This window comes from Engraulis encrasicolus, chromosome 4 (assembly GCF_034702125.1).
Source record: "Engraulis encrasicolus isolate BLACKSEA-1 chromosome 4, IST_EnEncr_1.0, whole genome shotgun sequence".
NCBI classification, from domain to species: domain Eukaryota; kingdom Metazoa; phylum Chordata; class Actinopteri; order Clupeiformes; family Engraulidae; genus Engraulis; species Engraulis encrasicolus.
The window spans coordinates 54,387,819-54,402,263 of record NC_085860.1 but is presented as its reverse complement, the minus strand read 5'-3'; the positions used below and the strand labels follow the sequence as shown (position 1 = coordinate 54,402,263).

The window sequence follows — 14,445 nt, the reverse complement described above, 5'->3', positions numbered from 1 at the left end:
ATTGACAATCTTTTTATGACAGACGTGTTGCTAGTGCTGAATCATTCAAAAGGGCTATGGGCAGCCTAACAGGAATTAGCCGACCAGAAATGCTGTGAGAGTAAGTACGACAAACATTGAAATGGGTGGGGTGCTGAGGTAAATAGCCACATGGTAATGGTCAATTATTGTAGCATGCACATTTGTCACAGTGGCATGGGTGCAGGGCTGGATTAATGCACAGGCTAGATATGGCTGCAGCCTAGGGTCCCCCACCTACCAGGGGGGCCCTGATTGGCCAAAGGAGGTGGAAACATTTTTGGTTCATTGCAGATGTAGTTTTGCGCACTTCTTGTGCAAACACCTCAAAAATAGAAGAAGAAGGAGGGGACAACACCCCCTTAGGAGACCCATCTTGAGCACACTCTTTTGTAGTGGGTGGGCGGGTTTTGATTCCTCTTTATTACTCTTTACTTTGTCTCAGCCCAGCTCACCTCCCTCCTCCACTCGTCCCCAGCCGGCGATGACACACTTCCTGCCCGCCTGGAAGTGCTGCTGTTCGTGAGGTAGACACACAGGCTGCACGTAATCTGGGGGAAGAACAGGATTGTAGTTTAGGAGAGACAGAGTCTGCATTTAAAATACACAGTATCCGTATCGTTTTTGCAGCAGATGCGCTGTCATTGCACATTTAAAAACGGTGGAAAACAACTCCACTCCAATGCCTCTTCCATTTAACAAAGATGACATTTGCAAACATTTTTACCCTGAGCACGGTACTGTCCCGCCGCACTGCTCCCTTGGGGCGCCATTGTGGGCTTTCCCCTTGCACGGGTGAGGCATAAATGCAATTTTGTTGTGTGCAGTGTGCAGTGAACACTCTGTGCTGTGGAGTGCTGTCACAATGACAATGGGAGTATCCTAACCTGGTTCTCACGCGATGGTACCATCTGGAACATTGTCAATCGCTTAGCTCTGGAAAGACATAGTTGTGTTCAAAACAGCTCGAACCTGATTGGAGAATTCACATGTCTTTTTTTGGATCACGTACTACTTCAACCACTGACTTGTATGTACCCCGCCACACGATTCTGATTGGACAGGCTGTGAAATATCTGATTCTTTCGGGCTCGTCTAAGATTTCCAGATCAAAGTGCTAGCTCACAAAGTTTAAAGAAGATGCATGAAGCACGAAGGGTCTGTGTGAGAGCCAGGCTAGGAGTTTCACGAAGGGTCTGTATGAGAGCCAGGCTAGGAGTTTCCCAGGTTAGCTTTCACTTGATGGGGGCAGCCGTGGCTCAGTGGTCAGAGCACTGGGTTGGCAACCCAAGGATTCCCAGTTCAATGCCCGACCGGACCACGGCTGAAGTGCCCTTGAGCAAGGCACCTAACCCCCACACTGCTCCCCGGGCGCCGCTCAGCAGGCAGCCCACTGCTACAGACTAGTGTGTGTACTTCAATATGATTCACTAGTCCAAATGGGATAAAGTGCAGAGAAAGAATTTCCCCTAGGGGACCAAAATTGGCTCCAATTGGCAATTGGTAGTTGGATGTTTATACTTTCCCCTGTACCGACCCACCTGTGTAGTTGGCAGGTGTTGCCAGGTGCATGAGTGCGATGTCGGCCTGCTTGGTGCGCCGGTTGTAGACCCACCTGTGTAGTTGGCAGGTGTTGCCAGGTGCATGAGTGCGATGTCGGCCTGCTTGGTGCGGCGGTTGTAGACCCACCTGTGTAGTTGGCAGGTGTTGCCAGGTGCATGAGTGCGATGTCGGCCTGCTTGGTGCGGCGGTTGTAGACCCACCTGTGTAGTTGGCAGGTGTTGCCAGGTGCATGAGTGCGATGTCGGCCTGCTTGGTGCGGCGGTTGTAGACCCACCTGTGTAGTTGGCAGGTGTTGCCAGGTGCATGAGTGCGATGTCGGCCTGCTTGGTGCGGCGGTTGTAGACCCACCTGTGTAGTTGGCAGGTGTTGCCAGGTGCATGAGTGCGATGTCGGCCTGCTTGGTGCGGCGGTTGTAGACCCACCTGTGTAGTTGGCAGGTGTTGCCAGGTGCATGAGTGCGATGTCGGCCTGCTTGGTGCGGCGGTTGTAGACCCACCTGTGTAGTTGGCAGGTGTTGCCAGGTGCATGAGTGCGATGTCGGCCTGCTTGGTGCGCCGGTTGTAGACCCACCTGTGTAGTTGGCAGGTGTTGCCAGGTGCATGAGTGCGATGTCGGCCTGCTTGGTGCGGCGGTTGTAGACCCACCTGTGTAGTTGGCAGGTGTTGCCAGGTGCATGAGTGCGATGTCGGCCTGCTTGGTGCGGCGGTTGTAGACCCACCTGTGTAGTTGGCAGGTGTTGCCAGGTGCATGAGTGCGATGTCGGCCTGCTTGGTGCGGCGGTTGTAGACCCACCTGTGTAGTTGGCAGGTGTTGCCAGGTGCATGAGTGCGATGTCGGCCTGCTTGGTGCGGCGGTTGTAGACCCACCTGTGTAGTTGGCAGGTGTTGCCAGGTGCATGAGTGCGATGTCGGCCTGCTTGGTGCGGCGGTTGTAGTCGGGGTGCATGGTGATCTGGTCCACCTCCAGGGTCTGCTTGTTCTGCGGGTCAGAACTGAACTGCGAGTGCAGACCCAACACGGCCCGCCAGTTGGACAGGTGGACGTTCTTCCTAAAAGAGGAACATGTCGATCAGGAATCGAAGCGATCAGGATCAGGAAGCTCGCTCAACACCTTGTCTTCTTATACTTTACACTGGGTGCTTAACTTCGTCAATGAATTAACTCAAATCTCAAAAGTAAGTGAATAAAGAAGCACTCATTAGATTTCTTTTTTCATTTGTAATCGTCTCACAGGCGATTGAAAATGAAAAAAGACATCTGATGAGTGCTTCTCTATTCACTTACGTTATGTGTAAAAACACAAAATAAAGGGTTTTTTTATATATGCTGAGATCAGCAGGGCGGGCTTGACATTTGTACCTACCAACTAGCCAAATGCTGGTAAAACATAAGGCTAATGTACATGTATTTTCATGCAGAGAGACATGTTCATACATAGCCATCATATTCTTGAGTTAGCATAAAGACATGGACTGAGAACAAAACTGTGGCTAGTAGAAAGGCTGAATGGCTAGATACTGAAAAACCTGAAGATCACATGCAATCGTTGCGTTAGTATTAGTATATTGACTATAATCACCGGGAGCAATTTTGGAGAACGTCCCTTTCTCCATCCAATTACACCACAGTGTTTCATAAAAAAATTCACACACACACACACACACACACACACACACCGTCCTTACCCAATGACGCAGTGTGCCGCTGTGACGAGCCACTGCTTGTCAATCAAGGAGGCCCCGCACACGTGACGGCCCAACCAGCTGAGGGACACCACCCATGGCCACGCCCCTTCCTTCGCATCCTCGCCACCCACCACCCTGTCGTCCTCTCCCTCCGTCCTCTCATCCATCTCTCCCTCCGTCCTCTCATCCATCTCTCCCTCCGTCCTCTCATCCATCTCTCCCTTCATTTCATTCCTCTCTTCCTTCTGTTCATCTTTCTTCTCCTCACCAGTGCTCCCATATATGGACTTGGTGTTGCTGAAGACCTTGCGAAGGCCACAAGCTGGAGAAGTAATGATATGTATGTATGATTAGTAATAATATTTCACTCAATTCATTCATTTGACTATTATTGACATAAAACTTGGAACAGCAAACTGAAGCGTGCACATATTGACAGTGGTGGGCAACCTTGATTCAGTACAATGAGTGCTTTTCGCCCAGTGAAATGCTTTTCACCAGTGAACTGAAAAACCTTTACTATCATAGTACTACACCATTATGACAGTCCGCAGGGCCTTTAGTAATTGCCATTATAGTAACAGCTAATTTATAACGGGCTCCGTGTCTTACTGGGTTAATTACTTTGTACAATCCAGAACAACATATTCCGAAAGATTAGGTTTTACATGTCCGGTTCAAGCAGAAGATTGTGGGCAGTCAGGGGGGCCCTAGGCTGCAGCCATATCTAGCCTGTGCGTTAATCCGGCCCTGCTGGCACTGGATTATAGTTTCTGAGTCCTGATTGCCCATCACTATACAGCATATTAATGTGTCAGCGTAAAGACGGGTCACTTATACTCACGCTCATTATTGCAGCTTAGCGCCACAACCATGTTGTCAGGGCAAGCATCTCTGCAACAGAAAAGGNAAGGTGTTTGCGTGACTTTTGGTAATACTTTCACAGATGCAAAGATTTAGTATGGCATACAAATAGGTTTAACCCTTATGTTGTGTTCGGGTCATTTTTGACCCGTTTTCAAGTTTTATTGTGAAAAAAACACACTTTCCTTTATTTTCTTGGAATAAGGCTTCATCTAATCCTCAGTCACAATCATTGCAATACACAAAAAATATGTTTTATCATTTTAGTAAATTTTAAAGGTCCAAAAAAAAAAAAGTTACATATGTGATGTTCAGGGTCAAAATTGACCCGGCATAGATTTTTGGCTGTTGTATGCATTTCTGAAAAGCTGTTGGTTGCCCCTTGTCTTTAGTTTGGTGATTTATGGTGAGGAAAATATATTTCTTGCCTGAATTTTTTTTTGCCAGCTTTTTCATATTCCAAATCCAATATGGCAGCCGGACAGTCCCATACACTACAATACGTCATATCTCCTGTTGTGAAAGGAGTACAGATGTATTTCTGGTGTCTACTCATATGTTTTCATGGTCAGGGAATCCATTTCTGCATTATATAATGAGATTTTTTACACATTTGTTTGCTAAATACATTTTTGCACATTATTTTTTCAAAAAAACGTATCAAAAATTCATAATGGCACCCAAACATGTAGAACTGGTCTTATTCTTTCCATAAAGTTGATGTGGCAATGACATAATGGTCCATGTTCATGGCATAGGGGATTCAGATGAATAGTGTGACTTTTTTCATGTTAATTGATGTGTTCATTTCCAATATCTTTGCATTAGATTGGTGGAATAGCTGTGACTCGGACAGAATTGTTATTTTGTATATTTACCACACTAGAATCATATTAATATTGAAAAACACCAAGTCAACATATTTAAACATTGTTTTTATATACTGAAAAACTAATTTAGTTGACATTTGGTCTTTGTCCTGCTATAAATCTCTTTGGGTTGGTTTGGACCTCAACACCACAAATGCCACTATTGATGATATTTATCAATATTAGAGAAAAAACAATTAAATAAATTTGGGGGTTGTTGTACTCTCATATCAGCTGTAATACATGGACAACATAATCACTAATTGTATCACTTTAGGAGGTATTAATAGTGAATTTATGCAGATTTTGATAGTTTTGGTCATCAAAAACGATTTGCATAATGTAAGATAAAAGACCAGTAAAGTCAAAAAGATGAATACATAAAGTAATATTTCCATGGATATGAATACATACCAAGTTAGCCATGAGATGAAAAACAATATTTGATGATAACTAGTGTTTTTGGGTATTTTATGGCTGAGTTTTGTTATCACGGGTCAAAAATGACCCGAACACCACAGGTGTATGCAGCTTACGAACACAACACAAGGGTTAAGTCCATGAGGTGGCAACTAACTAACAACGTGGGCATGGCTGTCACAGTTCTCACCTGGACTCAAGTTGTAGGCTGCCATTGGTCCTGAGAGAGACAGAGATGAAGAGAGAGTCCTCTCTGGCGGAGACGGGAAGGCCTTCTCCTGACCTGGCCAACAAGCAGGAAGAGAGACGCATGACACTGCTATTGCACACTGCACTGGGTGGAGAGCTATTGGCTAATGCAACAAGGTTCCCATTAGTTAAAGGACCAGTTCAGTCAATTTCAATGTGCTGTTGTATTGCCCACGCTACCGTTGACTTGTCAGTACCCGGTGATGCCACATTTTTCGTCTCAGCCCTTACCGAGATATGAGCTATTCTAATGGGGGCAGCGTTTGTTTACATTTTTTTTTTTTAATTAACATAGGCCTACTCCAAATATTTTCCCAAAAGGTACCGCTGTTTGCTAGTTGTCTGCTGATGTTGTATAACCTTTCGGATGTTTTTGGGAATAAATAAAAATGTTTTTTTGAAATGTAAACAAAGCGCTGCCCCCATTACAATGACCAAGATCTCGGAAAAAGCTGAAGAAGAAGAAAAAAAAAAAAAACAAGGTACTGACAAGTCCAGAGTAGTGTGAATATTACAACTGCATGTTGAAATTGACTGAACTGGTCCTTTAAGAACAGCATTGTAATAATCTATTGCATCTATTGCGAGAGAGACAACATTAATTACCTGTAGCCAAGGTATCTGCAGAAGTACTGAGACAAGTGCATGGTCCAGTTGTGAGCACAGGGAGCGTAGCGGCTGCTGGTGACCTGGAGCTCCAGTCTGGCCTCTCCTGTACTGTTGACGGCCAGCAGGTGCACTGCAGGAGACACATAATACATTGGGTATGTGTATGTGTATTAGGGCTGCACGATTATGGAAAAAAAATCATAATCACGGTTATTTTGGTCAAAATCGTAATCACGATTATTGATTTTTTTGCAGATTTTTTTTTTAAATTGTAACAAGATGAAATATAACCAAGAATTAATTATGTACGGGATGAGCAAAATAAAATTAATTGTAATGATTATGTAAAGGCAATAGCATGAAACTTAGGTGGACAGATTTCTGGCCAGAAACACCAGCCTTTCAGTATGTTCTGGCTTCAAGGACGCTCTCAAAGGTAGGTCACTATTGCCACGATTAAATCACGATTGAAATCAGGACTTCGATTTCACAATTTTATCACGATTTTTGATTATTTTCGATTAACTGTGCAGCCCTAATGTGTATGCTATCGGCCTAGACCTTTAGCTAAGTCGTATCGTACCTGTGCCTCCCACAAGTGCACTTCTAACAACTTCTGTATTGACTTGGAACGCGCTCACTCTATAGCTGATTCCCATTAACAGCACTACCAAAATAAAAATGGCGGATGGCGTCGGTGAGGTAACAATACAGGCCAATGGAACTTTCTGCTCTCTTCTTCTTTCCTCTCTGCCTCCCGTGCCGAACTGGAGCTGTGACTGGAAGGTCACAAGTTCAAGGCGCGAGTGGCAGAGTTTGCAAGGTGACCTCGTTTACACATGCCAGCCATACTGGATGTACACCAGTGCACATCATTGCAGTCATATATATACACACACACACACACACACACACACACACACACACACACACACACACACACACACACACACTAATGGAAAGAGGACCCTCACCACACTGTGCTTCGTCGGAGGCGTCGGGGCAGTTGGGCACCCCATCACACACACTGCTGTTGGACACACACACACCAGAGGCACACTGGAAGTCTCCGGCTGGACACGGCTCTGGAGGGAAAAAAGGACAATAGGAATATAATTATTGTGTGTGTGTGTGTAAGTATCTGATTGTGTGTGTGTGTGTGTGTGTGTGTGTGTGTGTGTGTGTGTGTGTGTGTGTGTGTGTGTGTGTGTGTGTGTGTGTGTGTGTGCATGCATGTTTTCGTCTGAGTGTGTGTGACCCTGTGTGTGTGGCCCTGTCTGGTGTGTGTGTGTGTGTGTTTGATTATATGTGTGTAATTGATTGTGTGTGTGTGTGTGTGTGTGTGTGTGTGTGTGTGTGTGTGTGTGTGTGTGTGTGTGTGTGTGTGTGTGTGTGTGTGTGTGTGTGTGTGTGTGTGTACGTGTACATGTATGTGTGCATGCATGTGTTTGTCTGTGTGTGTGTGTGTGTGTGTGTGTGTGTGTGTGTGTGTGTGTGTGTGTGTGTGTGTGTGTGTGTGTGTGTGTGTGTGTGTGTGTGTGTGTGTGTGTGTGTGTGTGTGTGTGTGTGTGTGTGTGTGTGTGTGTGTGAGATAACCAGGGTGCGATTTGCCGGGGGGGATTGTCCCCCCTTCTGGTTTTTATCTCTGCTGGAAAAATATCCTCGCGAATAGGCCTATCAAAATAAACTAACAAAAATGTTGACATGACAGGCAACTTGTGACCCTTTTCTGCAGTCTACATTGCACTCACTTTCAAAATTGCCCGACGTGGTGGAAGCTTTGATGTTTACGAGGTCCCGGACTCAACAGCAAATATGCAACAAAGTTGCGTTCTGTACGGGGATTAGTAACATATCACTAATGCAAACGACCTGCGAAAAGGAAACGCCAAAGCTGCAGTTCGTCCTTTTTTGATGGACTATCAAATAGGAAACAACCTACCTAACTACTTGGCTAATGCCTACAAACAGGCGCGCAAAAAGGGCGCATTGCATTGCATTGTGCAGCGTCAGTGGGGGAGCAAACAAAGGAAATGTTAAAAAGACATTTGGTTTGAAATAGACTACTTTGCTTCCAACTCCCGACTGTTCTTGAGTGGCTATGCAAACAGACGCACCGACAGTAGGCAGATGTTGCGAGAGGCGCCCTGTCCTGATCACTTTCTTCGGGGTTTCTTAGACTGCAGAGGAGGTGCGCGTTGCGCCCTCTCGCTAATTGATGAGGTGCCTATTGGATGCAGAATGCAAATGGCAAAAAAGCAGGTGGTCTAGGAAGGGAGGTGCTTTAAAATGGAGCAGAAAAGTTGAATTAATAGAAAGAAAGAAGAAAGAAAAGAAAGAAAGCACCACAATCAAATAAAAGACTGCAAAAGGCAGAAATTAGGCCTACCTAAGTCACTGGAACTAGGCTATATGAAACCAACAGTCATCTGTGTGCAAAAGTGCGTCCTGGCAATCAGGGTGAACCGAACCGAATAGGCTAAACGTGGCTCTTCTCTTCAGTTGTATACGCTGCTTTAGGAAGGGAGATGCTTTAAAACGGAGCATAAATGGATTGTAAGGGCACCACAAGCAAATGAAAGACCCCAACAGGTAGGCATGAAAGCTAATTGAATTAAGATTACGATATGAAACCGTCACCTGTGTGCAAATGTGCGCCCTTGCCATCAGGAAAACTGAAATTGTTTAAGTATTTCTGTCTGCACGTTAGGCTATGAAGCCGTTGTGCCTTAATCGTAAATCTAGGCTACTGTCAAGGCAGACGGAATGGGTGGAGCGCCTGAACATGTAATGAATTTGTATCACCCGACTAAAAGTTTGTAGAAAGTTGCAACGCATGAGGACGACACCTTGAAGTAGCCCCCTCTGCCTACACTCGGTGGCTATTTCTAGGGTTAGTGCGCTTAGGATTGTGAGTGACTGAAGTGTCTTTGGCACACGAAATGTAGGCTACAGAATTCCCCCGTCGCGATTTCAATGTAATATTTTTGCGAAAGAGATGTCCAACTGTAGTACAAAAAAAAACACCTCTCAATGAAGACGCATTGTCTTAGTGTCCGTGTCCGAAATGGGAAAAAAAACACCCTGTCCCCTTGTTTTTGACTGAATTAAGTGTTATTCATTTGATACCACCCAATATTGAGCTGTTAGTCGTGTTAACTTCATTTTGTGACGTCACGTTTCATGGAAAAAAACATCCCCACCTGGTGATAACCCTCACCGTGTTGGCCCAGTCTGGTGTGCGTATGTGTCTGTGTGTGTGTGTGCGTGCGTGCGTGCGTGCGTGTCCCTCACCAGGTTGGCCCAGTCCAATGCCTGTGCTGAAGTTGGCCTTGAAGCCTCTGTCGTTCCCTGAGCTGTCGGTGAACAACAGCAGCGTCATCTGATTGGTTGTTGAGAAGACGTCAGGAAAGCTCCGCTCTCCAGTGAACACACCTGTAGTGCACATGGAGGAATGTTTTCACATCAGCAATAATAACTGTGAAAACAGCTAGAATGTAAACAGGTTCATACACAAACAACCCTGAGACTCTCTCTCTCACACACACACACACACACTGAAGTAAACATATCCACATTATACACACACACATGCACGCCCCCAAGCACGCACGCAAGCGCACACACACGCACGGACGCACGCACGGACGCACGCACACACGCACGCACACACGCACGCACACACAAAATTACACACGTTGCTCACCCAGGAGTTTGCCGCCAGGCTCCGGCCCGTCTCTGACCTCCAAGATGTCGTAGGCCATCTCAAGGGCGAAGTCCAGGAAGTGCAGCTGGATGTTGCGGCCTGCGTGTGCGTGCAGGTTCCACACACCTGACATACCACAGGAGCATACAGTCAGAGGCGATTCTACGGTAAGCTGAGGCCCCAAGCGAAATTACAAATCACCACTACTTAAGTTTAAATGTTAGCTGTTATTAACCATCTATAGGCTCGGGGGCCCCAAGCGACTGCCTGCCTAGCCTGGTGACAAGATGCGCCTCTGCATACAGTAGATGTGAACACTAGATATACCGCGTTGACCACTCCCTAGTAATATTGGAACGCATGACTGAAAGTTAGATCCCCTCGCCACCTTCAGCCTGCAAATGCAAATTTGGCAAATGCGGCATATAGTTTTTTTCAAATTTCGATTATTGCCGTGGGCATTTCCGGAGCAAATGAACTTTTAATTAAATGAAAGCGCTTCAAAGCAGGGCTTTGAACCGTTATTTTTTTCCAAACGTTCCGTTCCGAACAGAAACGGAATTATAACGTTTCCGGTTCTGAGTTCCACCAATATATTGACGTTCCCGAACCGGTTAGAACCAAAAAATATTGTTCCCGGAACGGTTAATTTCGTTCCTGTCAGCTGATTACTCCCCATAGGCCTAACTGACGTTAAAAAAGAAAGACGGAAGTGCAAATGAGTCAGCCTACATTCAAAACTGTTTATTCAAGCGGATGAAAAGAATATCCTCCAGAATTTTGTCATTCAGGGACGACCTAAGCGGAGAAGCAGAGAATAAACCTCAATGATGAAAATGTGCGCTCCACGCTGACTTGGGTAACAGGGAGCACTATGATGGACATTGTGAGTTTGTGCATATTTGAAGCGGCCATGGATGCCCAATGACGCCGAACATTGTCGGTGCGCTTTGCACGTACTTCCCTGCAATGTCTTACAATAATGCAATGCAAACTCTGTCCTTTTGTATGACAGTGGTTTCTCTTAATTAAGATGTGGAGTGAAGACTTTGTAATCTACAGCTCTCCCTCCATTCAGTCAGAGAATGTCTGATGTCACACAGGACGTGAACCTCAGCCGCCATAGTAACGTGCGCAGGCAAATAATGACTTTGTTTGTTTGTTTGAGGAACGGTATTAACCGGTATTAACCGGTTACCATTATTTTTAAATAAGTGTTCCTGTTCCAGAACATAAAAAATAATAACGTTTCCGGTTTCGTTTCTGTTCCCTGTAAAATACAAAAAGTTTCTGGTTTTCGTTTTCGTTCCTTGAACCGGTTCGAAGCCCTGCTTCAAAGCATTGAAAACTGCAAGACTGATACACACAACAGCCAATAAAATGTTGTTCAGTATCTGACTGCTTGTATTGTCTCATGACTGATGAAAAATTCCATTGCTTTCAGTAGAATCGAATCTTTACCTCCCCAATCGCAATCTTAATCGAATCGTTAGGGCCGTGCCAATGCACACCACTAACAAAAAGCCTGGCAGCAATCTGCAATTGGTGACTGTTATTTATTATTTAATTCCCATTTTGCTTCTATAATGTGCTTATTTTACAAAGAGGAAAATGTAATAAAGGTGGAAGAGACATATTGTTGATTGACAGTTTGTAAAGGAAGTGGGTGGGCGGGGCTTGTGTTGATTGACAGTTAGTAAAGGAGGTGGGTGGGCGGGGCTTGCGTGCTCACAGGTGTGCTTGTTGCCGTATCCGCTGGGGTAGTTGGGGGAGCTGAGTGTGGTGTTGGGCTCCCACAGCTCAAACGGGCCCCCGCAGTCAGCTGAGGGATACACACACACACACACACACACACACACACACACACACACACACACACACATACATATGCATACACACACGCGCGCACACGCACACACACACACACACACATACAAACATGTACACACACAGACATACACATGCGCAGATTGCGCACACACACACACATTAACGATTAGTGGGGTAAAAAACTAAAAAACTCAAATCAGTGCATACTGTGTGCCATAATACAAAAGTGTGAACCGTGTGCGTGTGTGTGTGTGTGTGTGTGTGTGTGTCTTCAGTAAAGCAGAGGAATGCGTGTTAGTGTGTGTTTGTGTGTGAGTGTGTCATCACTTATGTGGTATGGGTGGAGGAATGGGTGCCGGTGGAACTGTGTGTGTGTGTGTGTGTGTGTGTGTTTCAGCTCACCTGGTATGGGTGGGGGTGTGGTTGGCGGTGGTACGGGGGTGGGGTCAGGTGGTATAGTACGTGTGTGTGTGTGTGTGTGTGTGTGTGTGTGTGTGTGTGTGTGTGTGTGTGTGTGTGTGTGTGTGTGTGTGTGTGTGTGTGTGTGTGTGTGTGTGTGTGTGTGTGTGTGTGTGTGTGTGTGTGTTGTAGCTCACCTGGTATGGGTGGTGGTGTGTGTGTGTGTGTGTGTGTGTGTGTGTGTGTGTGTGTGTGTGTGTGTGTGTGTGTGTGTGTGTGTGTGTGTGTGTTTCAGCTCACCTGGTATGGGTGGGGGTGTGGTTGGCGGTGGTACGGGGGTGGGGTCAGGAGGTCCTCCTTCACACTCTCCGTCACTCATGCTGATGTCATCCAGGGCCACGTCATTTCCTCTCATGTTCCTCTTCCTCGCCTCAAACACAACCTCAAGACAACAAACAAAACACACACACACACACATCTGAAACTGTCCAGGTGCTAAGACATAACCACAGCTGCACTACAGGTGGACTAGGTGCTGAGACACAAATACAGTATGTCTCGTAAGTGAGTACACCGCTCACATTTGTGCAGATTTGTAAGTATATATTATTTTTACATGGCTGTATTTAGATTTTTTGAGAATGAACAACAAATTTAAGCGGTTATATATGTTGTTAACAGCTCACTTATCATTGTGTGAAAGTGAAATTTCTTTAATGTTGTCCTATTAAAAGATATACTTACAAATCTGCAAAAATGTGAGGGCTGTACTCACTTATGAGACATACTGTAAAACATATGACTCCCTCATTTCATTCCCTTAAGGTTCTCTTAAAGGCCTCGAACACATTTTGAAGAGCAAGTGGATGTCATTCAGATCTATCAGGGCCAGTTGCCAAACTGGAAGGCACATTCTGTGAAAGAAGAGTAGGTGAAGAGTATATGCAGGTATACAATTGCCATGGTTGTACTTGTACTATTTTGTGCAGTATCTGTTATTAGGTGTGTGCAAGTATATGTCTATGGGTGTGTGCGTGCGCGCACGTGTGTGTGTGTGTGCGCGTGTGTATGTGTGTGCGTGTGTGCGTGCTTGCGTGCGTGTGCGTGCGTGCGTGCGTGCGTGCGTGCGTGCGTGTGCTTGGGCGCGTGCTTGGGCGAGTGTGTCTGTGAACGCATGTGTGTCTGTGTTTAAGCATGTGTCCATGCATGTGTACAGTATGTGAATGTGTGTGTACAGTATTGTGTGTGTGTGTGCATCTCTGTGTGACTAGTTCTTACTGTAATGTCTGCAGTGGTGTTGAGTGTGACTTGGCCGTAGTTCCAGTGATCTCCGTAGTTATTCTCCTTAAGGAACAGCTGAGAGGAGGTGTCTTTCGTCTTCATCCAAACTCTCAGGCTGCTTATCTCAGACCCATACATGTGATACCTGCACACAAATATTATGCTGGGCAGTCATGGGTAAGCAGTTAGGACAGTATTTCCCCAACCTTTTTGTCTTGTGTACCCCCAAGCCTTTTCGTTGTGCCATGAGTACCCCCTAAGTCAAGTTTTTTTTTTACATTTTTCCAAGTACCCCCTGCAGTGTGCTCGCGTACCCCTAGTGGTACACGTACCCCTGGTTGGGAAACACTGGGTTGAGGCATCAGACTTGTAGCCCAAATGTTGTCGGTTCGACTCCAGACCTGCCAGGTTGGTTGGGGGAAGTAATTAACCAGTGCTCTCCCCCATCCTCCTTCATGACTGAGGTACTCTAAGCATGGTACCATCCTGCTGCACTGCTCCCTTGGGGCGCCATTGGGGACTGTCCCCTTGCACGGATGAGGCATAAATGTAATTTCGTTGTGTGCAATGTGTTTCTTTCTGTCTCCCCAAATCTTACACCATTCACACCACTCTGTCACTCTCTCTCATTCTCTCTCAAACACACACATACACAGACGTACGAACCAGAAGCTGAGGCACATTGGGCCAGTGGAGGGCGCCAGAGGAAGGCTGTGGAGTCTGAAACTCTTCTCAAAGTTCCCGAAACCTCCTGGAGTCACTATGTAGAAACCTGCCATATGACAACACAAGAGACATTCAGAAACACACTACTACTTACAACAATAACAACGATAACAACAACACCAACAGCAGTCATGATTCCTCTGTGTCACCTGATGTATTGCCCAGGGTGTGGTCTGCACTGGGGCCATGAAAGAGCAAACCCACTACTAACACCACTACTGCTGTAC

General features: G+C 45.9%; 1 protein-coding gene across 1 annotated transcript in view; it reads right to left on the bottom strand.

Annotated features, from left to right (window-relative positions):
* Positions 1 to 459: 459 nt before the first annotated feature.
* Positions 460 to 14,445, bottom strand: part of tmprss15 (transmembrane serine protease 15) — a 20,032-nt gene continuing 6,046 nt past the window's right edge. Inside the window, exons 10-21 of the mRNA XM_063197896.1 lie at positions 14,159 to 14,264; positions 13,490 to 13,637; positions 12,512 to 12,653; positions 11,715 to 11,804; positions 9,983 to 10,108; positions 9,571 to 9,711; positions 7,251 to 7,361; positions 6,274 to 6,406; positions 5,609 to 5,701; positions 3,266 to 3,436; positions 1,560 to 2,629; positions 460 to 569 (exon numbers count right to left, since the gene is read on the bottom strand). Coding sequence (XP_063053966.1) covers positions 460 to 569; positions 1,560 to 2,629; positions 3,266 to 3,436; positions 5,609 to 5,701; positions 6,274 to 6,406; positions 7,251 to 7,361; positions 9,571 to 9,711; positions 9,983 to 10,108; positions 11,715 to 11,804; positions 12,512 to 12,653; positions 13,490 to 13,637; positions 14,159 to 14,264 — 2,441 coding nt within the window. The remainder of the gene's footprint in view (positions 570 to 1,559; positions 2,630 to 3,265; positions 3,437 to 5,608; positions 5,702 to 6,273; positions 6,407 to 7,250; positions 7,362 to 9,570; positions 9,712 to 9,982; positions 10,109 to 11,714; positions 11,805 to 12,511; positions 12,654 to 13,489; positions 13,638 to 14,158; positions 14,265 to 14,445) is intronic.